The 26,608-nt window shown below is 41.4% G+C and overlaps 1 protein-coding gene across 7 annotated transcripts in view; it reads right to left on the bottom strand.

Moving 5' to 3' along the window:
- SUGCT (succinyl-CoA:glutarate-CoA transferase) overlaps positions 1-26,608 on the bottom strand; it is a 754,504-nt gene that overhangs the window by 654,283 nt on the left and 73,613 nt on the right. For all 7 annotated transcript variants that reach the window (XR_002520705.2, XR_002520704.2, XM_017956755.3 and 4 more), the window contains exon 6: positions 23,567-23,687. Coding sequence is in view for 5 of the 7 variants with exons in the window: in XM_017956755.3 (XP_017812244.2) it covers positions 23,567-23,687 (121 nt within the window). In the remaining 2 variants the exon portion in view is untranslated. The remainder of the gene's footprint in view (positions 1-23,566; positions 23,688-26,608) is intronic.

Here is a 26,608-nt window from a genome sequence, read left to right as displayed (position 1 = left end):
GGTTTTCACCATGTTGGCTAGGCTGGTCTTGAACTCCTGACCTCAGGTGATTGGCCCACCTCAGCCTCCCAAAGTGCTGGGATTACAGGTGTGAGCCACCACGCCCAGTCCCATCTTGCTTTCTTGTAAGCTATTTGTGAAACTGCCAAAAGACAAAATGAAGAAAATTCTTTTTTTAAAGCGCCTTTTATTCCCCAAAATAAGTAATAATAATAATAATAATAATAAAATATAAAAAAAAGCCTTTCTCTTTGGATGAGAGCTGCAAGTAAATTGCATTTCATATCAATAATTTCTGTTCTATACAACCAGATATTTACTAAAACGTCTGGGCTGCAGGATATAGTCATCTACCTCTACTTACCAACAGAGAAACATCAATTCCAAAATTCCAAACCATTCATGCTATAGAAGTTCCAAACCTTAATCTCTTAATACTAACGAGCTTAATAGCCTAATCTCTTAATTTTTCTTTTTTTTTTTTGAGACGGAGTCTCGCTCCGTAGCACAGGGTGGAGTGCAGTGGCATGATCTCGGCTCACTGCAAGCTCCGCCTCCCAAGTTCATGCCATTCTCCTGCCTCAGCCTCCCGAGTAGCTGGGACTACAGGTGCCCGCCACCTCGCCCAGCTAATTTTTTTTATTTTTGGTAGAGACAGGGTTTCACCGTGTTAGCCAGGATGGTCTTGATCTCCTGACCTCATGATCCGCCCACCTCGGCCTCCCAAAGTTCTGGGATTACAGGTGTGAGCCACCTCGCCCGGCCTAATCTCTTAATATTAATCTCTCTCTTAACATTAATTGTATTTGATAAGAAGTAAATGATACATGAAACTCACTGACTAGCCATTGTTTGCTAGTATCCTCAAAGTTCTGCACTACCATAATGAAAATGTTTAAGAGGAGAGTGGGTGGTTCACACCTATTAATCCCAGTACTTTGGGAGGCCAAGGCGGGCGGGCCGCTTGAGCCTAGGCAACATGGCAAAATCCTGTCTCTACAAAAAAAAAAATATATATATATATATATTTACACACACACACACACACAAATATTCTCTGGGCATGGTGGCACATGCCTGTAGTCTCAGCTACTTGGGAGGCCGAGGTGGAAGGAGCATTTGAACTCAGGAGCTCAAGGTTGCAGTGAGTCGTAATCGCTCCACTGCACTCCATCCTGGGCAACAGAATGAGACTTTGCCTCAAAAAAGAAAAAAAAAAGTATTCAAAGTACAATGTGGCCCAGAAAAACAGAGACATCTTTAATTTTGATAGAGCCTAATATATCTACCATGCTAGAAACTCTGGGGATCTTTCTTAGTTATTTCTCTCATTCCCCATGGAGGGAATGCCTATGTGACTGATCTCACGTAGACATACATATTCTCTCCTCTATTCATATACACATACTCTTTCTCCTTCCTTCCTTCCTTCCTCCCTCCTTCTCTCTCTCTCTCTCTCTCTCTCTCTTTCATTCTTTCTTTCTTCTTTCTTTCTTTCTTGACAGAATCTCGCTGTGTTGCCCAGGCTGGAGTGTAGTGGTACAATCTTGGCTCACTGCAACCTCTGCCTCCCGGGTTCAAATGATTCTCCTGCCTCAGCCTCCTGAGTAGCTGGGACTACAGGCATGTGCCACCACACCCAGATAATTTTCATATTTTTAGTAGAGACAGGGTTTCACCATATTGTCCAGGCTGGTCTCGAACTCCTGACCTCATGATCCGCCTCCCCCCGCCCTCGGTCTCCCAAAGTGCTGGGATTACAGGCATGAGCCACCGTGCCCAGCCTATACTTTCTACTTTGACTGAATTTCAGTTTAGCCCCACAATACTGCTCATAAAGAACATCACCACAACTACAACTCTCTGCTCCCAGTCCCTAAGTTCTGACACACACAGAGGTGCAAATCACAACCCTATCTTAGTTTAGTGGCAGAGTAATCCTAGACAAGTGACATAACCTCTTTGTGCCTCAGTTCTCTCACTTTAAAATGATAATTGAAGCTACCCCATGGGGCTACTGTAAATATTATGTAATATATTATAAATATTATGTCAAGTAATACATGTAAAGTGATGAACAGTGACTAACATTTAATAAGTATTCAGTCATTGTTACCATTATCCAACTACAACATGGACTTCTTAAGGACAGGAATTTTTTTGTTTTGTTCATTTTGAATTCTTAGTGACAGAAGAGTCTAGAAGGCAGGGCAACGGTTATACGAAAATTTTAAACTCTATCAGTAAGAACCTCCTCAACTAACCTCTCTCTTTGAATATGAACTTGTCAGAAAAACGAGAGAGTACATAGCTTAGCAGTTGATAATAGTGTGGTTCAAACCGCTAAGTTCATGGTCTGACTATGCCAAGCACTATGTGACTTCAGTTTCAAAATCTAAAAACGGAGATAATAATATCTACCTACCTTGCAAGGCTATCTTGAGGATTTCATGAGATAATTTGTCAAAACAAGCACTCAGTCGTAGGGCTGATGCAAGGAGGAGGAAGGAGAGAAGGAGGAGAGAGAAGAAAAGAAAATCTTGAAAGGATAGTGGCATGTCAGAAAGACACAAAAGCCAACCTGAAACAGCAACCCTTGGCCAAAGCTGAGAAATTTTAGTAACAAAACAAAAAAACAATAGTATTGGACTACAACTTGAAGAATAAAACCAATATACATAAGTCAATACTGACATAAACAAATCACTGAATAAACAAACAACTGGGAAAGAACAAATGTTGCTTTCAGAATAGTTACAAATAATAGAGATACTCCCCTTCCTCAGGAGGTGAAGCTTCATTCTCCTTCAGCAGAGAGGAGGCTGAACTTGAGTTCCAAGACTATCATATGGAAAAGGAAGGGTAGTAAATTTATACTGGAGAAACCTGGCAGATACCATCCTAACGAAGAGATCGAAGTTAACATCATCAGTGATGTCATGGTGACATCAGATAGTCCCTGACATGATGCAAAGAGAAGGGCACTTCACCTCTGTAATAGTCTTCCCAAAAGCCATCAGCTCAGTTCCCAAGAAACCATCAGACAAACCCAACTTGAAGGACATCTACAAAATATCTGACAAGTCTCTGACAACTGTCAAGATCAAAAAAACAAGGAAAGACTAAGAAACTGTTACATATTGGAGAAATCGAAGGAGGTATAATCATTAAATGCAGTACCACATGCTGGATTGGATCCTGGGACAGAAAAGGATATTAAGTGGAAAAGTTGGTCAAATTTGAATAGTAAATATTTTAATGCATCTTTCTCAGTAATTGATAAGATAATTGATAATTGATAAGACAACACACAAAAAAATTAAAGATATGAAAGACTTGTATAGTATAATTAATAATCTTGACCTATAGAAAGAAAACCTTCAAAATTTTTTTTTAGTTTTAAATTTTTTCTGGCTTTGTTGAAGTATAATTGACAAAAATTGTATACATTTATGATATATGATATGTTCTTATATACATTGTGAAATAATTACCATCATCAAGTTAATTAATGTACCATCACCTCACAGTTACTATTTTTGTTCTCTTATCAATCACTGAGAAAGACGCATTAAAATCTTCAACTGTAGGCTGGGCATGGTGGCTCACGCCTGTAATCCCAGCACTTTGGGAGGCCAAGGTGGGTGAATCACGAGGTCAAGAGATTAGACCATCCTAGCCAACATGGTGAAACCCTGTCTCCAGTAAAAATACAAAAATTAGCTGGACGTGGTGTTGCATGCCTGTAGTCCCAGCTACTTGGGAAGCTGAGGCAGAAGAATCGCTTTAACCCGGAAGGCAGAGATTGCAGTGAGCCGAGATCACACCACTGTACTCCAGCCTGGCCAACAGAGTAAGACTCTGTCTCAAACAAACAAAAAATATATGTATATTGAACTATAACCATCAATTTACATATTCCTCCTTATAGTTTTATCATTTTTTGTTTTATATATAATGTGGCCATACTATTTGGGGCATATATCTTACTTTTGGTTTTTGAGACAGGGTCTTGCTCTGTCACCTAGGCTGGAGTGCAGTGGCTTGATCATAGCTCACTGCAGCCTCAAACTCCTTGCACAAGCAATCCTCTTGCCTCAGCTTCCCAAATAACTAAGACTAAAGGCATGTGCCACTATTCCCAGCTAATTTCTTTTTTTTTTTTTTCTTTTTTTTTTTTTTTCTGGAGACGGGGTCTCACTAGTTGCCCAGGTTCTTTAGAATTGACAAACTTGGGAGACTGTGGTGGAAGGATCACTTGAGCCCAGAGGGTCATGGCTGCAGTGAGCTGTGATCATGACACTGCACTCCAGCCCGGGCAATAGAGTGAGACCCTGTCTTAAAAAAAAAAAAAAAAAAAAAAAAAAACAGAATTACTCTCTAGCACTTTACTGAAAAACTCTGCAGGCCCCAGATCTAGAGTATTTGGTATTCATGGCTTAAAGGCAGGGATAACACCACAGGATGTAGAGAAAAAAGGTACATTATTTGTTCCCTTTTGAGCTTCAAAAATCTAGGCCCTGAGGATACTTAGGATAGAAAATGTACTATGATGTAAAAGCCAAGAATGTGAGTCTTGTGCCCACATTCCCAAGAATGGAAATAATTCTTCCAGGTCCCTGCTCTAGATAAGTAAATTTGGGAACCGCAAAGAATCCAAAGAAATGCTGGGAATGTGGTGGTGTGAGAGGTGGGGCATGAGAATAAAACATATTAAGCTCCACTCATGTCACTCACAAGCCCAGATTCCACCTGGGCGTTGTCCCTCTTTCTCTCCACCATCTTCACCTGAGACGTGTCTGGGCCGCACATCCAGTGTTCTATGCCTTCCACATTAGCTTTTGTCTTAGATACTACAGGTCTCAAGGTGGTAATAATAATGGATCAAAAGCCTATATCCAATAAGCTCCATGCCTCGTGTATGTTATAAATAATTCAAGTCTAAGGCCGGCAAGGTGGCTCATGCCTGTAATCCTGGTACTTTGGAGGCTGAGGCAGGGAGATCACTTGAGGCCAAGAGTTCGAGATTAGCCTAGCCAACGTGGGGAAACGCCATCTCTACTAAAAAATACAAAAATTAACCAGATATGATGGTGGGCACCTGTAATCCCAGCTACTCAGGAGGCCAACGCAGGAGAATCATTTGAACCCAGGAGGTGGAGGTCGCAGTGAGTCAAGATCATGCCATTGCACTCCAGCCTGGGCGACAGAGCAAGACTCACTCTCAATCAATCAATCAATCAATCAGTAAAGGAGTTTGAGATCAGCCTGGGCAATATGGCAAAACCCCATCTCTACTAAAAATACAAAAATTAGCTGGGCTGGTGGTGGGTGCCTGTAATGCCAGCTACTCGGAAGACAGGCACAAGAATCTCTTGAATCCGGGAGATAGAGGTTGCAGTGAGCCCAGATCATGCCACTGCCCTGCAGCCTGGGTGACAGACTGTTAGATATGAGTTCTAAATTTCTTTTCAAGGAATTAATATGTCAGTATGTTCAATTCTTTACCTTCTACTTTTAAACTTCCTCGTAAAGCAACCTTTTTGGATTACCTACACCACCCTGACTCATTCTGATCACCTGCTCCACCCTAACTCATTACAATTATCTGCTACCTGCTCTGCCCTGACTCGCACCAAAGCACTCACCCCACCATTATCTTTAAATTAGCCAGTCAGAATTAGTTTAGCCTGTGTGCTCTAACCCTAGTCAATAGGGGAATGACACAGCAACAGGGGCCACATGCGTCAGGGATAAGAAACCCTTCCCCTCCCTTGTCCAGGTGTGTGCTCACCATTGTTCCATCTGTAAGGGTGCACCCTTCTATATAGAAGTAACTTGCCGTGCTGAGAATTAAAAAGAAAATTTTATATTCGAGTGCTATTTCTTTTCCAGCACCGAAACTTTATATATAACAAAAAAAAAAATTATATATATATATATGTACAAACAGCTTAATGGAATCATTGTATCAATATGTGGGTTTGAAACACAACTGAGGGTGTGTAGGAGGCAAAAACGGACGTATGGTAAAGAAAGAAAAGTAGGCCAGACACAGTGGCTCACACCTGTAATCCTAGCACTTTGGGAATCGGAGGCGGGTGAATTGCCTGAGCCCAGGAGTTCGAGGCCAGCCTGGACAACACGGTGAAACCCCGTCTCTACTAAAATACAAAAAAAATTGGCTGGGAATGGTGGTGTGTGCCTGTAGTCCCAGGTACTCGGGAGGCTGAGGCAGGAGAATTGCTTGAACCTGAACTTGGGAGGCAGAGGTTGCAGTGAGCCAAGATCGTACCACTGCACGCCAGCCTGGGCGACAGAGCAAGAAAAAAAAAAAAGAATCAATTTATTCTTGAACAAGAGAATATTTTACATATTCAATACCTAATTGTCAAATATTTACTTGTATTTGTAGACCATGATCCAAGACATATTAAAACATTTTCTACTAGTTGTGACATAGTAATCTGAATTTCTTCCATAGAATACCTTACAGTTTAGACTGTTCTTTCCTTTTTTTTTTTTTTCTACTTTTTAAAATTGTGGCAAAATATATATAACAAAAAATTTACTGTTTTAACCATTTTTAAGTGTACAGTGCAGTGGCATTAAATATATCCACATAGTTGTATAACTATCACCACCATGCATCTCCAGAACTTCGTCATCTTGGAAAGCAGAAACCCTATACCCATTAAACACTAACTCCCCAGTCTTTCCTTCCTCCCAACCTCTAGCAACTACCATTTTACTTCCTGTCTCTATGAATTTGACTGCTCTAGGAACCTCATATAAGTAGAATCAAACAGTATTTGACCTTTTCTGACTAGTTTATTTCACTTGACAAAATGTCTTCAAGGTTCATCCTTGTAGCATGTGTAAGAATTCCCCATCTTTTTAAGGCTAAATAATATTCCATCATTACTCCTTATTTATTCACCTGTCAATGGATACTTGGGTTGCTTTGATGTTTTAGCTACTGTGAATAATGCTGCTATGAAAATGAGTGTACAAATACTTCTTCAAGGTCCTGCTTTCAATTCTTTCGCTATATACCTAGAAATAAAATTGCTGAATCATATGCTAATTCTGTTTAAATTTTTTTTTTTTTTTTTTTGAGACAGAGTCTCACTCTGGCACAACCTCAGCTCACTGCAGTCTCTGCCTCCGGGTTTCAAGCGATTCTCCTGCCTCAGCCTCTGGGGTAGCTGGGATTACAGGTGCCTGCTAACACGCTCGGCTAATTTTTGTATTTTTGATAGAGACAGGGTTTCACCATGTTGTCCACGCTGGTCTTGAACTTCTGGCCTCTAGTGATCCACCCGCCTCAGCCTCCCAAAGTTCTGGGATTACAGGTGTGAGCCACCACACCCAGTTTCTGTGTTTAATTTTGTTGAGGAATGTCCATACTGTTTTCCAGAGTGGCTGAACCATTTTACATTCCCACCAACAGTGCACAGTGGTACCAATTTCTCCACATCCTCAGCCACACTTGTTGTTTCCCAGTTTTTCGATAGTATCCATCTTAATGGGGGTGAGATGGTAGGTATCTCATTGTGGTTTTGGTGTGCATCTCCCTAATGGCTAATGATGTTGAGTATTTTTCATATGCTTATTGGCCATCTGTATATCTTCTTTGAAGCAGTGTATATTCAAGTCCTTTGCCCATTTCCTAATTGGTGGCTTGTTAGATTAGTCTTTCTTTTTTCTTTTTTGAGACTGATCTTTGCTCTGTCACCCAAGCTGGAGTGCGGTGGTGCAACATAGCTCACTGCAGTCTCAACCTTCCAGGTTCAAGCAATCCTCCTATGTCAGCCTTCCAAGGAGATGGGACCACAGGTGCCCACCACCACACTTGGCTAATTTTTTTATTTTTTGTAGAGTCAGAGTCTGACTATGTTGCCCAGGCTGGTCTCTATCCCCTAGGCTCAAGCAGTCCTCCTGCCTCAGCCTCCAAAAGTGCTGGGATTACAGCCATGAGCCACCCACTTGACCAGACTAGTCTTTCTTATAATCAAATACAATCTGCCCTGTGTATCCATGGGTTTCACATCCATGGATTCAACCAATCCACAAATGGAAAATATTAGGAAAAAACTTGCATCTGTGCTGAAGATGTACATTTTCTTTTCTTGTCATTATTTCCTGAACAATAGGTATAACAACTATTTACACAGCATTTACTTTATATATTACAAGTAATCTAAAAATGATTTACAGAATACAGGAGGATGTGCATAAGTTATATGCAAACACTATGCCAATCATAACAGAGACCTGAACATCCACAGATGGTCCTGGAACTAATCCCTCACATAAACTTAACTGTACATTTGCCAAATTTCTTAAACTTTGATATTTTTCGCTTGAAAAACCTTTGTGCATAATATATTCTTTACAAATTGGATTTCACTGATTCCACAATATGGCATTCCATCAAAATCCCTGATCTTTCCAGGTTCATGACTATTACCTATTCCACATATATTTAACCGTTGTCATTAAATATACTGAGGTTCAAATAAAAGGCTGAAAGTTGTGGTATTGCACTAATGCTGGCTTGAAGAAACATCCAAAGAATGAAAAAAATAATTAGTGAGATAAATGCTATCTAAACACTATCTAACATGTATGTTTTTATCCTTTTAAGTATAAAATTTTTTCTTATCTAACATTGCTTCTTTAAATTTATGGATTTATTTCCCAGGCCTATTACCATAAGGGGAAACAATTCAGTTTTGATGACAGGGTTTTTGGATGGTGGCTAAGTCCTGGCATGTTTATCTGGCACGATCTATAAAACATTCAATTTGTGAAAGTTTTGAAATAACTACTGCTGTAACATTAACTAGTATTGTCATCTTTTTCCTTTTGCTGGTCCCTAGTCTCCAAGAGAGTCTTTAAATTGGAAACTATTTTAACCATATATCAGAAGTTAGAGACCAAAGATGAAACCAATTGATTCTGGTGGGTAATGATCTATACTAAATTGATACCATATTTCTAGGCCCAGGCGATCTCTTTGCTTCTGGAATTTTAAAGTATGTAGAAAAACAGCTCAGTCTCCTGTTAAAGTTTTGGGTTTCTCTTTTTTAAATCAATAGTATCAGAAAAATACAAATATCTGGGAATTGAAGAAGACCACATACATTTATGTACAAAGTTGTGTCATGAGAAGGTACTTGCATATCCATAATTACACCCAGCAGAGCTCTTCTAAGATGAACAATTTTGTCACTTTTTTTTTTTTTTTTTTGAGATGGAGTTTTGCTCTGTCGCCCAGGCTGGAGTACAATGGCGCAATCTCGGCTCGCTGCAATCTCCACCTCCGGGGTTCAAGTGATTCTCCTGCCTCAGCCTCCTGAGTAGCTGGCATTACAGGCATGCACCACTACGCCCAGCTAGTTTTGTATTTTTAGTAGAGATGGGGTTTCACCATGTTGCCCAGGCTGGTCTCAAACTCCTGACCTCAGATGATCTGCCTGCCTCGGCCTTCCAAAGTGCTTGGATTTACAGGAGTGAGTCACCGTGCCCGGCCAATTTTGTCACTTTTAATAGAATGGGAAATCACTTTATCCATGTTCCAATCCAATACATTTTTCTTTTTCCTTTTTTCTTTTTATTTTTGTTTTGTTGTTTTTTTGAGATGGAGTCTTGCTCTGTCGCCCAGGTTGGAGCACAGTGGCGCAATCTCAGCTCACTGCAACCTCCACCTCCTGGGTTCAAGCGATTCTCCTGCCTCAGCCTCCCCAAGTAGTTGGGAGTACAGGCATGTGCCACCACGCCTGGCTAATTTGTGTATTTTTAGTAGAGACAAGGTTTCGCTATGTTGACCAGGCTGGTCTCGAACTCCTGACCTCAGGTGATCCACCTGCCTCAGTCTCCCAAAGTGCTGGGAATACAGGCATGAGCCATTGCACTGGGCCCTTCTCTTTTTATTTTTAAGAGATCAGTTCTCACTCTGTCACCCAAGTTGGAGTGCAGCGGTGCAGAGCTCACTGCAGCCTCCAACTCCTGAGCTTAAGTGATCCTCCCACCTCTACCTCCTGAGTAGCTGGAACTACAGACTTGCAGCATCATGCCTGGCTAATTTTTTTTGTTTGTTTATTTTTTGTAGAGACAAAGTCTCACTATGTCACCCCAGCTGGCCTCAAACTCCTGACCCTCATGCAATGCTCTCATCTTGGCCTCCCAAAGTGCCAGGATTACACACATGAGTTAACGTACCCGGCTCCAAGATTTTCTTAATCCCACAGTTTCATAAATAATTCACAAGTAGGCTGGGCACAGTGGCTGGCTCACGCCTGTAATCTCAGTACTTCAGAGGACCAAGGCAGGAGGATCACTTGAGGCCAGGAGTTTGAGACTAGCCTGGGCAACATAGTGAGACCACATCTCTGCCAAAAAAATCAAAAAATTAGCCAGGTGTGGTGGTGCATGACTGTGATCCCAGCTACATGGGAGACTGAAGTGGGAGGATCACGTGAGCCTGGGAAGTCAAAGCTGTAGTGAGCTATGATCACGCCACTGCACTCCAGCCTGGGTAACAAAATGAGACTTTGTCTCAAAAAAAAAAAAAAAAAAAAAAATTCCCAAGGAAAACTGTCATAATGTTTCTTATATCCAGTAACAACTCAGTATCAACTTTAAATTGATTTTTCATAGCAAGAAAATATATTTTAAAATTATATATACAGAAAAAGTTAACCTTTTCACTTGAGTTTAGTTGAAAATATCTACATTAGCCTAAATATTTTTATCTTATTAAATAGATATTCTTTTTTTTCTTTCTTCTTCTTTTTTTTATTTTATTTTTTTTTTTTTGAGATGGAGTCTCACTCTGATGCCCAGGCTGGAGTGCAATGGTGCGATCTCACCTCACTGCAACTTCCGCCTCCCAGGTTCAAGCGATTCTCATGCCTCGGCCTCCCGAATAGCTGGGAATACAGGCGTGCACCACCACATGCGGCTAATTTTTGTATTTTTAGTAGAGACGGGGTTTCACCCTGTTAGCCAGGCTGGTCTCAAACTCCTGACCTCAAGCAATCTGCCCGCTTCAGCCTCCCAAAGTGCTGGAATTACAGGCATGAGTCACTGCACCCGGCTTAAATAAATATTCTATTTCCATACTTAAAAACTTTTGAAGACAGCTATCTCATGTTCACTCTACTTAACGTTATTCCTTACTACCTGAAAAACATATTTCTTCAGCAAAATTTGCTTTAAAGAATGTGCCAAAGATACTCCTTCTCTATTTCATCTGAGGCTTCAAACCCCCAAGAAATGTCCTAAGTGCCAGAATACTAGCACAGATAACACTAAAAGATTATGAAACTAGTTTTGCTGCCATTAGCTTATCATCCATTTGAGGATATGTGAGAAAAGGTGGAAAATTAAATAAAACCTTCAGTCGAATTTCCTTGGAAAGAGTTGTTATTATATGCTAGGCATCTAATTCTGTCATAAGAGAGGAGCAAGCTGTTTTCCCCTTAACTTAAGCCATACAAGAGAGACTTCCAAAAAAGCATCAGAGACCTTGGCACATGCCAAGGGAATTTGGGAATTCTGGGAATTTTGAATTACCTAAGCACCTGTGGCATGTGTCTAAAAGAATACCAAAGGCAAGGAATTATGGTTACATCAGCTAAAGGCAACAGAGCTAAGAGTTGGGAATAAACTGTACACCTGCCAATGGTGACAAGAAGGAAGGAGGGTTTTTCCCCATGGGCCAAGTTCACCATGAGGAAAGCAGAAGGGGTTTGTGTGAAAAGGAATTCTACCCATGAAGGCTGCCTATAGGACAAGGTGATCATAACAGATAGACTCTGTGTATAGACAACAACAAAAAAACAGGGACTGAAGCGGGAGAACTACAGTCTGAGGTCTCTGAGGAGACTACAAAGCTCCCCCATAAAAGAGAGCCACCTACAGAGCTTCAGGCACACAGAAGGCTCCACTGCAGGTTACAACTACAGCAGTCAAGTAATAGCCTTTTTGCACCCTTTAACTCGCTTCCCTTCCCTGGGAGGGCCTGATTCTGAAGAAACCACAAATAGCAGCTAGCAATAGGAAAAGATGGATAATGAAGAAACTGACTAGGCTCTTCCAAAACACATAGACATGCACACACATGCATGCACGTGCATACATAATACAAACACACACACATGCAACATATGTGCACCTGTAATACAAACACACACACATACTCTTCACATTCCCAAGAAAGTAGCCTGAAGTGGGGGAAAAGGAGACGTCATAAACTGGACAAGAGCCTAAGGTTTTGATATTAGATTGGACTGAACATTTTAATACTTTAAATGAAATAACTGCCAGGCATGGTGACTCACGTCTATAATCCCAACACTTTGGGATTCCCATGCAGGAAGATCACTTGAGCCCAGGAGTTCAAAACCAGCCTGGGCAATATGCCGAAACCCCATGTCTACCAAAAATACAAAAACTATCCGGGCGTGGTGGCATGTGCCTGTAGTCCCAGCTTCTCAGGAGGCTGAGGACGAGGATGATTTGAGCCCAGGAGGCAGAGGTTGCAGTGAGCCAAGATTGCACCACTGCACTACAGACTGGGCAACACAGCCAGACCGTCTCAAAAAAAGAAAGAAAAGAAAAGAAAAAAGAAAAAAAAAAAAGAAAGAAAGAACTGGGGAGAAAAAATCTATAGGACTTGCTTGGGATTTCATCTATGAGCAAAGAGAATAAGTGGATAGCGCAGGTTTGCAGAGGTGGGCTGGGAGAGAAGAAAGTGTCTGCTTGTACTCCAGTAAGTCCAATCGTGTAACACATCTGCTATACGTGTATGGGTAAAAAGAAATATTTAAAGATAAAAGGTTATGCCGTTGGGGAATAAAATGAAGGCATAAAGTCATTTTTTGGAATCAGTCCATGTCTACAGACAAAATATAACCTGAGTTCTTAGCTCCAAGGGCTGTGTTTTGAAACCCTACATTGGTTGGGCGCAGTGGCTCAAGCCTATAATCCCAGCATTTTGGGAGACCGAGACGGGTGGATCACGAGGTCAGGAGATCGAGACCATCCTGGCTAACACAGTGAAACCCCGTCTCTACTAAAAAAATACAAAAAACTAGCCGGGCGTGGTGGCGGGCGCCTATAGTCCCAGCTACTCAGGAGGCTAAGGCAGGAGAATGGCGTAAATCCAGGAGGCGGAGCTTGCAGTGAACTGAGATCCGGCCACTGCACTCCAGCCTGGGCGACAGAGGGAGACTCTGTCTCCAAAAAAAAAAGAAACCCTACATTATATGCTAAGTTTCTCTTCCCCTGCAGAGATGGTGTCATTATTTCTTTAAATAATGAGCTTAATATGAAATGGTAAATATGTCAAACCACACTTTCACTAAAGATCACTGGCTATAAAGTTCGACATATGGCCACGATATCCTGAAATTCTGTTGAAAAAATATTTCCTGATGTAAGAGAGTGCAACAGAGACACTCATAATTTAGACCAGTAGTTTTCAATTGTTTTGACTATGAGAGTTCCTTTAATGTCAAGAACTATCATCTCCATATTGATTATTTATTCAGACTACAAATGATGCTTCATGCCATGTGAATATCACCAGATGAACTAATCTAGACTACTGTCTTTAGAAATTTTTTTAAAATCTTGCTGATTGTTATCCCATTTTACTCCACTCTGCCTCTCTTATTTTATTCTTCCTTCTCTTCTTCCTTTCTTCATTCCCTCCTTCCTTTTTCCTTCATTCCCTCTTCCTTCCTTCCTTCTTTTCCCTCTCTCTAGTCTTAATGTCTTTTCTCACCTTCAAAACAGCTATGAATTTGCAGTATGGATTTGCAGATCCTATTCTAATTATTCTATCTTTTTTTAAAGCTACGGTTATGTGGTGAATATGCCGAAAATAAGAACACACACACACAGACTAACTCATGCCGTAAGAATCCAACTGCAGCAGTGTTTTGTTTTGTATTCTCGTTGCTGTGATATGAATGTAGAATGCAGTTGCTAAATAATTTGCCTCATCCATTTGGGCTCACCATTCTCTGCTATTGCCTCTGAAACCCTATGAGGGCCTTTAATAATCCTTAAAAAATTATCTTTATAGCTACTCTGTGAAACATGAGCCCCATGTCAATCTCCAGTGCCTATAATGAAGTCAGTCAACCAGGAATTGAATTCTACCTCTTTTTTTTTAATCTGCATTCTACTGAAAAATCCTACCTCTTTTAAAGATTATGATCCTACCCCTCCACTGCTCAGATCCCTCCTAGCATGCCACAGCCCCTGCACACCTCTGCAGTATCTTCTCAAGCATACTGCTCCAGTTTATAGTGTTCCAAACACATTGGCTTTCTCTTAGACCCTTAAAGGCATCTAGATCTTTCCTGCCATGGAGACTTTGCACATGGTATTCTCTCTGCCTGAATCACTTCTCCCCTTGCTCATTACATGGCTGGCTCCTTGTCATCCTTCAGGTCTCTTAAATGTTACATCCCCAAAAAAGCCTTCCCTGAGAAGCCCATTTACAGCATGCCACCCCTCCTCTATTAATCTCCACCACAGTACTATTTCATTCTTTCATAATAGTATAGTTTGCTAATACATGTCGTATTTATTATATGTTTTAACTTGTTTGTAGAATGTCTCTGACCTAGGCTGTCAGCTCCTTAAAAATGCAAGGACAATGTCTACATTGTTTGCCCCGAACACTCAACACAGCCAGGAGTATATAGAAGCTCAAGAAATAGTTGTTTTGGGGTAGGGAAGGGAAGAAAGGAAAGAAAAAAGGAGGGGAGCTATGTGGGCATTTCTGAATCTTTTATTCTTACATAATCATAAAATACAGAACGACAAATACTCATGTACCAGCCAGTCAGCTTATTTTGTGAATATAAGTGAAATTCTGTGTCTCTCTTCCCTGTCCCACATCCTCCCTCCCCATTCCCCAGAGTTAATCATTCTCTTGAATTTTGTACTATTCATTACCTTGTATGTCTTCATATTTTAAACACACATATTTTGTATGATTTTACCTCTATGTAATGCTATATAAATGGAGATTAAGGAAATGTCCCTGAGGAATTCACAAAAATCAAAAAGGCACTTTTCAAACCCTCTTCCTTTAAAAAAAAAAAAAAAAAGGAAACTTCATTAAATGACATATACAGTGTTCCCACTACAAACTCAGTCTAGTCAATAATATAATGAAATGTTTATCCTTCCAGAAAGAAAGAGTAATGAAGTTAACAAGAAGAGAAGAAATAACATTTTAAAATGTAGTGGAGAGGATTCCTACTGCTAAATTTTCATAATTAATAACATGTTCAGAAGATACAAAGGAAAGAAGGTACAACTTAAATTGTTAGGGGAAATACCATTGTACTTCTAAAAGTATAGAGAAATATAGAGTGGTCACTTCACAAATATAAATATGTCCTTCAGAGAGTCTTCCTACCCAGAGGTACACAGGAAACACTGCCCTTTTTACAAAAATAATTCCTAGTGAATAATAGCTGTTTAAACACTGCCCCCTAATGTGCATACTCAGCTCCCTCTGAAATGATAAGAGGACCGTGCTAATAAAAATAATCAGGTCCTTCCTCCCTTGTGATCACTAGCATTTTTGTCCTGCAGACCAGATTTCACAGACTGAGGCAATTTCAACCACACAACTGTCAGAGTGCATTAAAGTCAATCTCCCAGCCATTCTAAGATTACTGTCATCAGCAGTAAGGCCAACATCTGAGTGAGAACAAACTATTTGGGCTTGGACAGCACTGACAAGACAGCAATACCACTGGGAAACATCAGGAAAGTCTAGGATCTCAATCACAACATGTGCAACTTTAGACTGATGTAATCAGTCTTATAAAACACACACACACACACACACACACACACACACAGAGACACACTGATTACCAAGAAAATCAAACCTTTTTTTTTTTTTTTTGAGATGAAGTCTCACTCTGTCACCCAGGCTGGAATGCAATGGCATGATTTCGGCTCACTGTAACCTCCGCCTCCAGGTTCATGCAATTCTCCTGCCTCAGCCTCCCAAGTAGCTGGGATTATAGTCACCCACCACCATACCCAGCTAATTTTTGTATTTTTAGTAGAGACGGGGTTTCATCATGTTGGTCAGGCTGGTTTCGAACTCCTTACCTCAGGTGATCTGCCCGCGTTGGCCTCCCAAAGTGCTGGGATTACAGGCGTGAGTCACCGCACCCGGCCAAGAAAATCAAATTTTAAAAAAAGAGATGAACCTTGCTGTTTATGCACACAAACTCACGACTCACGAATGGCTTTGGCTTCCGGAAGAATCTGTTGAAATTTAGACTCCCTGACTAATAAATTTGTTCATGACTTCCATCATTGCCAATAAAATCAGCAACAAGTGAAAGAAAATGGCAAAAATAGGCCAGGTGCAGTGGCTCACACCTGTAATACCAGCACTTTGGGAGGCCCAGGCGGGTGGATCACAAGGTCAGGAGATCAAGACCATCCTGGCTAACACGGTGAAACCCCGTCTCTAGTAAAAATGCAAAACATTAGCCGGGCGTGGTGGCAGGCGCCTGTAGTCCAGTTACTCGGGAGGCTGAGGCAAGAGAATGGCGTGAACCCGAGAGGCAGAGCTTGCAGTTAGCTAAGATCACGCCACTGCACTCCAGCCTGGGCGACAGAGCGAGACTCCATCTCAAAAAACAAAAAAAAGGAAAATGGCAAAAATATATTATTCTCAAGTAGCGCTGTTCAGTGTCGCCTAATTACAAAATCTATGTCATTACTTATTGATATGTCTTGAAAAGCATAAAGGCACTTACTACTAAGTCAAGAAACCTGTTTTAAACCCATCTGCTATTAAATAGCTGTGTGACCTTAGGTCTGGATCTGTTTCATTATCAGGAAATAAAGAAGAACTGAGTATATAGATGTTATTCCAATAATTGTCAGGAGGTGAGAATGAGGAGATTATAGAATAATGAGAGGTATGTTTTCGGACTATACATATCTGCCTATCCCCCTCTCATTCCTCCATTATATCACTAAAAAGCACATGATAGAACCATTCTTCCTTATCTGAGAACTACTGATTATATAATCTATCTCCAATGCCATTCGCCATACTAAAACGTTAATACAGAATTTGAGAACTGTAAGAAAACTTAGACACTCTCCAATCATTAAGTCAAGGCCCAGAAGAACTTTTGACCCTAACCAGTTGGTTATGAATGTGAATCATTAGGAAGTGTGGGCTTCCCAAGTAGACTAGAATTTTATTTGACTCGATGATGTGATAAAATGCATTATTATTCTCAACTGTCATCCTGCTCGAAACCCACGCCCTATGCCATGCGACTTTGTAGTTCCTCCCTCTGAAACAGAATGTATTTCACCACCCATTGGTATTGGACTTGGCCATGTGACTTGCTTTGACAAATATTCCATTTGTTAGCAGATGCACTTTAAATACACTGATGAAAATGGGCTTGTTCTCTTGCACTCCACCTTTCCCTATAAGGGGAGATGCATTTGGTGGCCACTGGTCCAAGGAGGATAACAGACATGCAGAGCATACCAGTCCCCCAACCCACAACTTGGAGCCAAACCTAACCAGTCTGTATCAACTGAATCCCAGCCAACCACAGACATGGGAAACAAAAATAAATGCTTATTGTTATATAGCATTTTGCATTTGTTGGTTATGCAGCACTTTTATGGTAATATGATCATTCAGAAAATAATTTACCTATATTAACATTTTAAACCTCAACATTTCCATTAGATTACAGGATTCTAATGGAAAAAAATATCTCCCTCACTCTGTCACACATATAAATATTATTGTTTAGACAGAAAAATAAAAATATGATTATGGATCTATTAAACAGCACATTTTAAAAAGTGAGATCTAGTGGCCAAGAATCATCTACCATGTATAGAATCTGTCATTCAGCACAGACGTTAATCATCAGGGCTGGGCACAGTGGCTCACACATGTAATCCCAACACTTTAGGAGGCCGAGGTGGATGGATCACTTGAGGTCAGGAGTTCCAGACCGGACTGGCCAATATGGTGAAACCCCGTCTCTACTAAAAATACAAAAATTAGCCAGGCATGGTGGTGCATGCCTGTAATCCCATCTACTCGGGTGGCTGAGGCAGGAGACTCACCTGAACCTAGGAGGTGGAGATTGCAGTGAGCGGAGATTGTACCAAAGCATTCCAACCTGAGGAACACAGGGAGACCCTGCCTCCAAATCAATCAATCAATCAATAAATCAATCAATCAATCACTACAGCTCTTTTTCCCATCTAAAATGACAACCAGCCTAACATTGCAGCTTACTTTACTTCTTTAATTTTTTTTTTTTTTTTTTTTTTTTTTGAGACGGAGTCTCACTCTGTCGCCCAGGCTGGAGTGCAGTGATGCCATCTTGGCTCACTGCAACCTCTGCCTCCCAGGCTGAAGCAATTCTCCCGTCTCACCCTCCTGAGTAGCTGGCACTACAGGCACATGCCACCAAACCAGGCTAATTTTTGTATTTTTAGTAGAGACAGGGTTTCACCATATTGGTCAGGCTGATCTCCAACTCCTGACCATAGATAATCCACCCACCTCGGCCTCCCAAAGTGTTGGGATTACAGGCGTGAGCCACTGCGCCCAGCCTGCAGCTTACTTTATATGAAGATACTGAAACCGCCATTGAAAAACTGTAACTGAGATGGTGAAAGAGATCTGACCCAACCAGCTCTATCTAGCTTCTTAACACACCTCCAAGCTGCCCTTGTACATTCCTGGGCATAAGCTGAACTAACTTTGGGAGGAATTTAGTTTATGGTTTATAGTTTAAAACAAAGGCTGGGCACGGTGGCTCATACCTGTAATCCCAACAATTTGGGAGGCGGAGGCGGGTGGACCACCTGAGTTCAGGAGTTCCAGACCAGCCTGACCAACATGGAGAAACCCCGTCGCTACTAAAAATACAAAAAAATTAGCCAGGCGTGGGGGTGCATGCCTGTAATCCCAGCTACTCAATAAGCTGAGGCAAGAGAATCACGTGAACCCGGGAGGCAGAGATTGCAATGAGCGGAGATTGCATCATTGCACTCTAGCCTTGGCAACAAGAGCAAAACTCCGTCTCAAAAATAAAATAAAATAAAATAAAACAAAGACGGTAATAGCCCTTTCCCAAAACAAACCTCCTTCTTGCCTGGGGACTAGGCTGCCTTTATAGGACTAACAAATTAGCTACACAATTAGAAATTATGGTTTAAGAGTCATGCGGCTGGAGGCTACAAGATTCTGACCCTCCTTAAACTGCTCCTAAGATCAGTGCTTGAGATATTTTGCAGACCCTGCACTTGATGAATCAGCTGGCATCACCCAGATTGATAAACTGGCTCATGTGATCTGTGGCCCCCACCCAGATCTGACTCCTTACAAGAGGACAGCGTCAACTCCCTATGATCTCATCTCTGACCCAACCAATCAGCACTCTCGACTCACTGGCCTTCCCCTACCCACCAAATTATCCTTAAAAACTCTGATCCCTGAATGCTCGGGAGACTGACCTGAGTAATAATAAAATTCCAGTCTCCCACACAGCTCGCTCTGCGTGAATTAACTCTTCCTCTATTGCAAGTACCCTGTCTTGATAAATCAGCTCTGTTGAGGCAGCAGGCAAGGTGAATCCATTGGGCAATTACAATATCACCATATTGATAATTACACTGTGAAAAGCAAATTATTATAATAACTCCACTAACCTGAATCCATAGAAATTACAGTATTTTATTTTTTATGAATATTTTTTAAAACAACAGATAATAGGTCGGGCATGGTGGCTCACACCTATAATGCCAGCACTTTGGGAGGATGAGGCAGGAGGATCACTTGAGCCCAGGAGTTCTAGACCAGACTGAGCAACATGGCAAAACCTCATCTCTACAAAAAAAAACTTTTCTAATTAAAAATTTAGCCAGGCGTGGGGGTGCACACCTGTAGTCCCAGCTACTTGGAAGGCAGAAGCAGAATAACTGCTTGAGTCCACAAGTTAGAAGCTGCAGTGAGCTATGATCATGACACTGCACTCCAGCCTGGGTGACAGAATAAGACCTCATCTCAAAGAAAAAAAACAAAATATTTTGAAGCTTTCTACAGTAAAAAAATATTTTCAGATATCTATTTTAAGATAAACTTACTGAATAATAAGGAGTAAAGCTTTTGCTTAGTTCCTTTTTAAAATCTCTAAGTGCACCAGTTCCTTTTCCTAGCTTAGGAAAAGACCTAAGGCATAGTGATCTATGACAATAATAGAATATTTGCTTCATGGTATAGGCACTTTTGGTATCTTAAAGCAATGATCATTATGTAGTGCCATGGATAAGCTATAGAAGAAATCACAGATAAAGCTAAGTATGTACTAACCCCCGGCTATTCTTTGAAAGTTTCTTTGGAAAATATAAGCATACTATTTAGTACTTATCCCTATCTCTGAAAAGTAGAATGCAGGAAAAATTGCAACTATTAAACTCTTTAGTCAAGTTCTGATTACTCATTCACTAATTCAAAAACTGCTGTTGACCAGCCTGGCCAAAATGGAGAAACCCTGTCTCTACTAAAAATGCAAAAATTAGCTGGGCATAGTGGCGGGTGCCTAGAATCCCAGCTACTCGGGAGGCTGAGGCAGAAGAATCGCTTGAACCTAGGGGGTGGAGGTTGCAGTTAGCCAAGACTGCACCACTGCACTCCAGCTGGGCAACAGAGTGACACTCCATCTCAAAAAAAAACAAAAAAAATTAGCCAGGTGTGGTGGCTCACGTCTGTAATCCCAGCACTTTGGGAGGCCAAGGCAGATGGATCATGAGGTCAGGAGTTCAAGACCAGCCTGGCCAACATAGTGAAACCCCGTCTCTACTAAAAATACAAAAAATTAGCCAGGCGTGGTGGCGGGCGCCTGTAATCCAGCTACTCAAGAGGCTGAGGCTGGAGAATCGCTTGAACGCGGGAGGCAGAGGTTGCAGTGAGTGGAGATCACCCCACTGCACTCCAGCCTGAGTAAAAGGGTGAGACTCTGTCTCAAAAAAAAAAAAAATGCTGTTGGCTGTAGAACCCCTATCATGTGCTCTGCATTACATGTGGAACTGGGAATAGAATAACAACCTTCAATGGCGTGAGGGAAACTGGCAAGTAAAGAGGAAGTAAAAAACGAGATAGAGGTCAAGTGCGGTGGCTCATGCCAGTAATCCCAGCACTTTGGGAGGCCGAGCCAGGTGAATCACTTGAGGTCAAGAGTTAGAGACCAGCTGGCCAATATGGTGAAATCCCCTCTCTACCCAAAATACAAAAATTAGCCGGGCAAGGTGGTGCACACCTGTAACCCCAGCTACTCTGGAGGCTGAGGCATAAGAATTGCTTGAACCTGGGAGGCAGAGGTTGCACTGAGCTGAGATTGCCCCCGTGCACTCCAGCCTGGGTGACAGAGCAAGACTCTGCCTCAAAAAATAAAATAAAGGCCTGGCATGGTGGCTCATGCCTGTAATCCCAGCACTTTGGGAGGCCAAGGCAGGTGGATCATGAGGTCAGGAGTTCGAGACCAGCCTGACCAACATGGTGAAACCGCATTTCTACTAAAAATACAAAAATTAGCCAGGCGTGGTGGTGCGCACCTGTAATCACAGCTACTCAGGAGGCTGTGGCAGGAGAATCGCTTGAACTGGGGAGGCAGAGATTGCAGTAAGCCAAGATGGTGCCACTGCACTACAGTCTGGGGGACAAAGTGAGACTCAGTATCAAAAAAAGAAAAAAAAGGAAATGCAAGTAATTCCAACCTACATATGCTATATGCCTTTCTGCTTAAACGATCTATGTTTTTAAGTATAAATTGTCTATGAAAATAAACACTTCTGGCCAGGCATGGTAGCTCACGCCTATAATCTCAATACTTTCGGAAGCCGAGGTAGGCCAATCACATAAGGCCAGGAGTTCAAGAACAGCCAGGCCAACATGGCAAAACCCCATCTCTATGAAAAACACAAAAAAATTACTCCTTTACCTGATGCAGGTCTCTACTCAAATGTCACCATATGGGTAGAGCATTCTCTCACCTACCAGTATGAAATAACTTATCCTCACCCCACCCCCTTGCCAACTACCAGATTCAATTATCAAAAACAAAACTAAAAGTGCTTATTTATTTACTATCTATCACCCTAACCTAGAATACAAATGCTCTAGAGAGCGCAGATGGATTTTTATCCTCCTATATTCCAGAATCGGAGTCTACTGCCTGGAAGATCATAGGTTTGCAGTAAATATTTGGTGGATGACTGAGTAAAAACTTATAATACTAGGAATTTTTCTGATGCAAACTATTAATATAACATTTTATGTTATGAGTCACTTTTCTCTATTGCATCCCTAATTAAGAGTTAAGTACTTATATAGAAAACCAAGTAACACTGTGACTTTTTCCCTTTAGCCTAAACATACAAATACATGCATATATAAGCAGTTCACTGGCAAGGGCTGAATAATCGGAAGACTTTATGCCACTCTTTTCCTTCTCTTGGCTTAGTGCTTCTGAATATATTGAAGGGATACCTTGGGCTCCTATGTTATTACCTTAAAGTCAATTAACATTTCAACTCTGGGCCGGGAGTGATGGCTCATGCCTATAATGCTAGCACTTTGGAAGGCCAAGGTTAGTGGATCACTTGAGGTTAGGATTTAGAGACCAGCCTCACCAATATGGTGAAACCATCTCTACTAAAAATACAAAAATCAGCCAGGCGTGGTGGTAGGCACCTGTAATCCCAGCTACTCAGGAGGCTGAGGCAGGAGACACCTTTGAGCTTAGGAGGCAGAGGTTGCAGTGAGCCGAGATCACGCCACTGAACTCCAGCCTGGGCGACGGAGTGAGACTCTGTCTCAAAAAAGAAAAAAAAAATTGTAAGAGTTAATAACAGTACTTTGTAAACATTTGTAAATTATCAACATAAAAATTAGCAAAACTATAGGCAGATAATTCAAAGAAAAAATATGAATAGCCAATAAATTTATGAAATTTTCATTTAGATTAATGTTCCTTAATAATGTTCAGCATCCAAGGCCGGATGTGGTGGCTCACACCTGTAATCACAGCACTTTGGGAGGCTGAGGAGAGTGGATCACGAGGTCAGGAGATCGAGATCATCCTGGCCAACATGGTGAAACCCCATCTCTACTAAAAATACAAAAATTAGCTAGGCATGGTGGCACATGCCTGGTAATTCCAGCTACTCAGGAGGCTAAGGCAGGAGAATCGCTTGAACCAGGGAGTCGGAGGTTGCAGTGAGCCGAGATCGCGCCACTACACTCCAGCCTGGCAACAGAGCGAGACTTTGTCTCAAAAAAAAGAAAAAACAAAAAAGAAAAAATTAATGTTCAGCAACCTAAATGGCCTGGGAAAAAAGAAAGCAGAATAACTTCCAAAAAAAAAAAAGCCAGCAAGAGGTTTCTTACAGCAATAAGAAAACACAGAAACTGGAAAACCTTTTCACTGACAAGGATGTGGGGTTGAAATACCTGTGATGGAACAATAGATGATGTGAGGAGCAATCTTGTCTATATCTTCATATCCCAGGCCCATTGCAGACAGTTTTCCAGGGACATAGTTTTCCACAAACACATCACAAACAGCTGCGAGCTGATGGAAGAGGTGAACATGAGTCAGACTTCCCCTCAACAAATCCTCACATGATAGAATTTTAAATTCTACACAATTGATTCTCCCTTTCTAATAGCTCAGAAAAATCACAGGACCAATGAAGCAAATTAGATAAACACAGAAGTTCTGGTCAACTACTTAAAGCATTACTGTCAGTAAAATAATGGCTTTTAAAGTTTTTGTAAGTACATGGTATTGAATGGATTCTGCATCCTTTAAATGTAATAAATATCTAGACTACATGGTCTGTCCAAATAGATTCTCAAAAGATTAGGTAGAAAAATTAGAATGTAAGTACATTAAATCTATGAAAAACACCTTTTAAAACATTTACAAGAAAACTAAATAGGTCATGTCTGGTTGCTCACTTCTCTAATCTCAGCACTTTGGGAGGCCAAGGCAGGTGGATTGCTTGAGCCCAGGAGTTCAAGATCAGGAGTTCAAGACCAGCCTGGGCAACATGGCAAAATCCCATCTCTACAAAAATTAGCCAGACAAGGTGGTGCACACCTATGGTCCCAGCTACTCAGGAGGCTCAGGTGGGAGGATCTCTTGAGCCAGCAAGTTGAGGTTGCAGTGAGCTGCGATGGTGCCACTGCACTCCAGCCTGGGAGACTATTAGACCTTGTCTCCAAAAACAGACCTAAATACAAAGTCTTTACTACTCAACATCCCTATTGTACGTAATATTCCTCATTATCACATGCACTTAACGCATGTAAACAGGATTCTGAAATGTTTTCACACCTTTCAGATGCATTCTTCCCAAAGAGTTTTAAATGTATTTAATGAACCACCGAAGTTTTTTTTCTTCAGGCCACTAAACTATAGCCCAGTAAACCAGGAACTGTCAGGAACAAATTCCAGATTGTGATGCCCAGACCACTGTTACAGGAATTAGAGGACAATGCAGCACTGTAAACCTTAATTTTAATTTTTTTCCCAAAATTTCAATTGCGACTACTTTTTAAAATGTTTGTAAAGGGCCAGGTGCAGTGGCTCACACCTGTAGTCCCAGCACTTTGGGAGGCCAAGTAAGGAAGACCATTTGAGGTCAGAAGTTCAAGACCAGCCTGGTCAACATGGTGAAACCCTGTCTCTACTAAAATTACAAAAAAATGAGCCAGGTGTGGTGGCACATGACTGTAATCCCAGCTACTCGGGAGGCTGAGGCACAAGAATCACTTGAACCCAGGAGACAGAGGTCACAGTGAGCTGAGATCGCACCACTGCACTCCAGCCTGGGTGACAGAATGAGACCCTGTTTCAAAAAAAAAAAAAATATATATATATATATATATATACACACACACATACATATATATATATAATATTTTTATATATTTTTTTTAATTGGCTCGGCACAGTGACTCACACCTGTAAATCCCAGCACTTTGGGGGGCCAAGGTAGGCAGATCACTTGAGGTTAGGAGTTCGAGACCAGCCTGGCCAATATGGCGAAACCCTGTCTCTACTAAAACTACAAAAATTAACTGGGCATGGTGGTACACGCCTGTAGTCTCAGCTACTCGGGAGGCTGAGGCAAGAGAATCACTTGAACCCAGGAGGTGGAGGTTGCAGTGAGCCAAGATAGTGCCACTGCACTCCAGGCTGGGGCAACAAAGCAAGATTCCATCTCAAAAAAAAAAAAAAAAAAAATCACAGTAATTGGCTGGGCCCAATAGCTCACACCTGTAATCCCAACACTTTTTGAGGCTGAGGGGGTGGATCACTCGAGGTCAGGAGTTTGAGACAAGCCTGGGCAAGATAGCAAGGCCTCATCTCTACAGAAAATTTAAAAATTAGCCAGGCATGGTGTCCCATGCCTGTAGTCCCAGCTACACAAAAGGATGAAGCAGGAGGACTGCCTGAGCCCAGAAGGTGGAGGCTGCAGTGAGCAAGTTCTTGCTACTGAACTCCAGCCTGGGCAACAGAGTGGGACTGTCTCAAAAAAAAAAAAAAAAAAAAAAAAAAAAATGCACTCCTACAAGCACTAAAGCTAATAAACTGCAGGCTAGCCAGGTGCAGTAGCTCACACCTGCAATCCCAGCACTTTGGGAGGCCAAGGCAGGTAGATTACCTGAGGTCAGGAGTTCAGGACCAGCCTGGCCAACATGGTGAAACCCTGTCTCTACTAAAAAATACAAAAATTAGCCAGGCGTGGTGGTGGGCACCTGTAGTCCCAGCTACTCGGAAAGCTGAGACAGGAGAATTGCTTGAACACGGAAGGCAGAAGGTGGAATGAGCCGAGATCACACCATTGCACTCCAGCCTGGGAGACAAGAGCGAAACTCCACCTCAAAAAACAAAAAAGGAAGAAAAAGAAAATAAACTGCATGCTATATAGCAAAATTCTAATATTGTTTCATCTAGGCATAGGATAAATGAGAGTTCACTATTCTTTCAACTTTTCTGAATGTTTTAATTTTTCATAACAAAATGTCATAGGAAAATAAAACTCATGCATTGCTATGCTGACCATAACACACGCCCGTAATAATGATATTGTGACTGTCAACTAATTAACATAGAAAATTGTCTGAAATATTGGATAATACATGATCAAAAGTTATCAAATCATATCGCCACAATAATACCAAGTTCCATATAGGTTTTCTAAGCAGAGTTTCAGTTTTTACACAACCTGTTTTTGGTTAGCCTAGTTGACAAAGGAGTCATACTTTTTGAAGCTCTCATGTATCCAGCTGATTGACTTGTATAATACTTTGGAACTGTTTCTATAAACTAGACCCATTATATTAGCAATCCCTTTTTTTTTGAGATGGAGTCTCACTCTGTCACCCAGGCTGGAGTGCAGTGGTGCGATCTTGGCTCACTGCAACCTCCACCTCCCGGGTTCAAGTGATTCTCCTGACTCAGCCTCCCAAGTAGCTGGGACT

Source organism: Papio anubis, chromosome 4 (assembly GCF_008728515.1).
Source record: "Papio anubis isolate 15944 chromosome 4, Panubis1.0, whole genome shotgun sequence".
Classification (NCBI taxonomy): Eukaryota; Metazoa; Chordata; class Mammalia; order Primates; family Cercopithecidae; genus Papio; species Papio anubis.
This window is presented reverse-complemented; position numbering and strand designations above follow the sequence as displayed.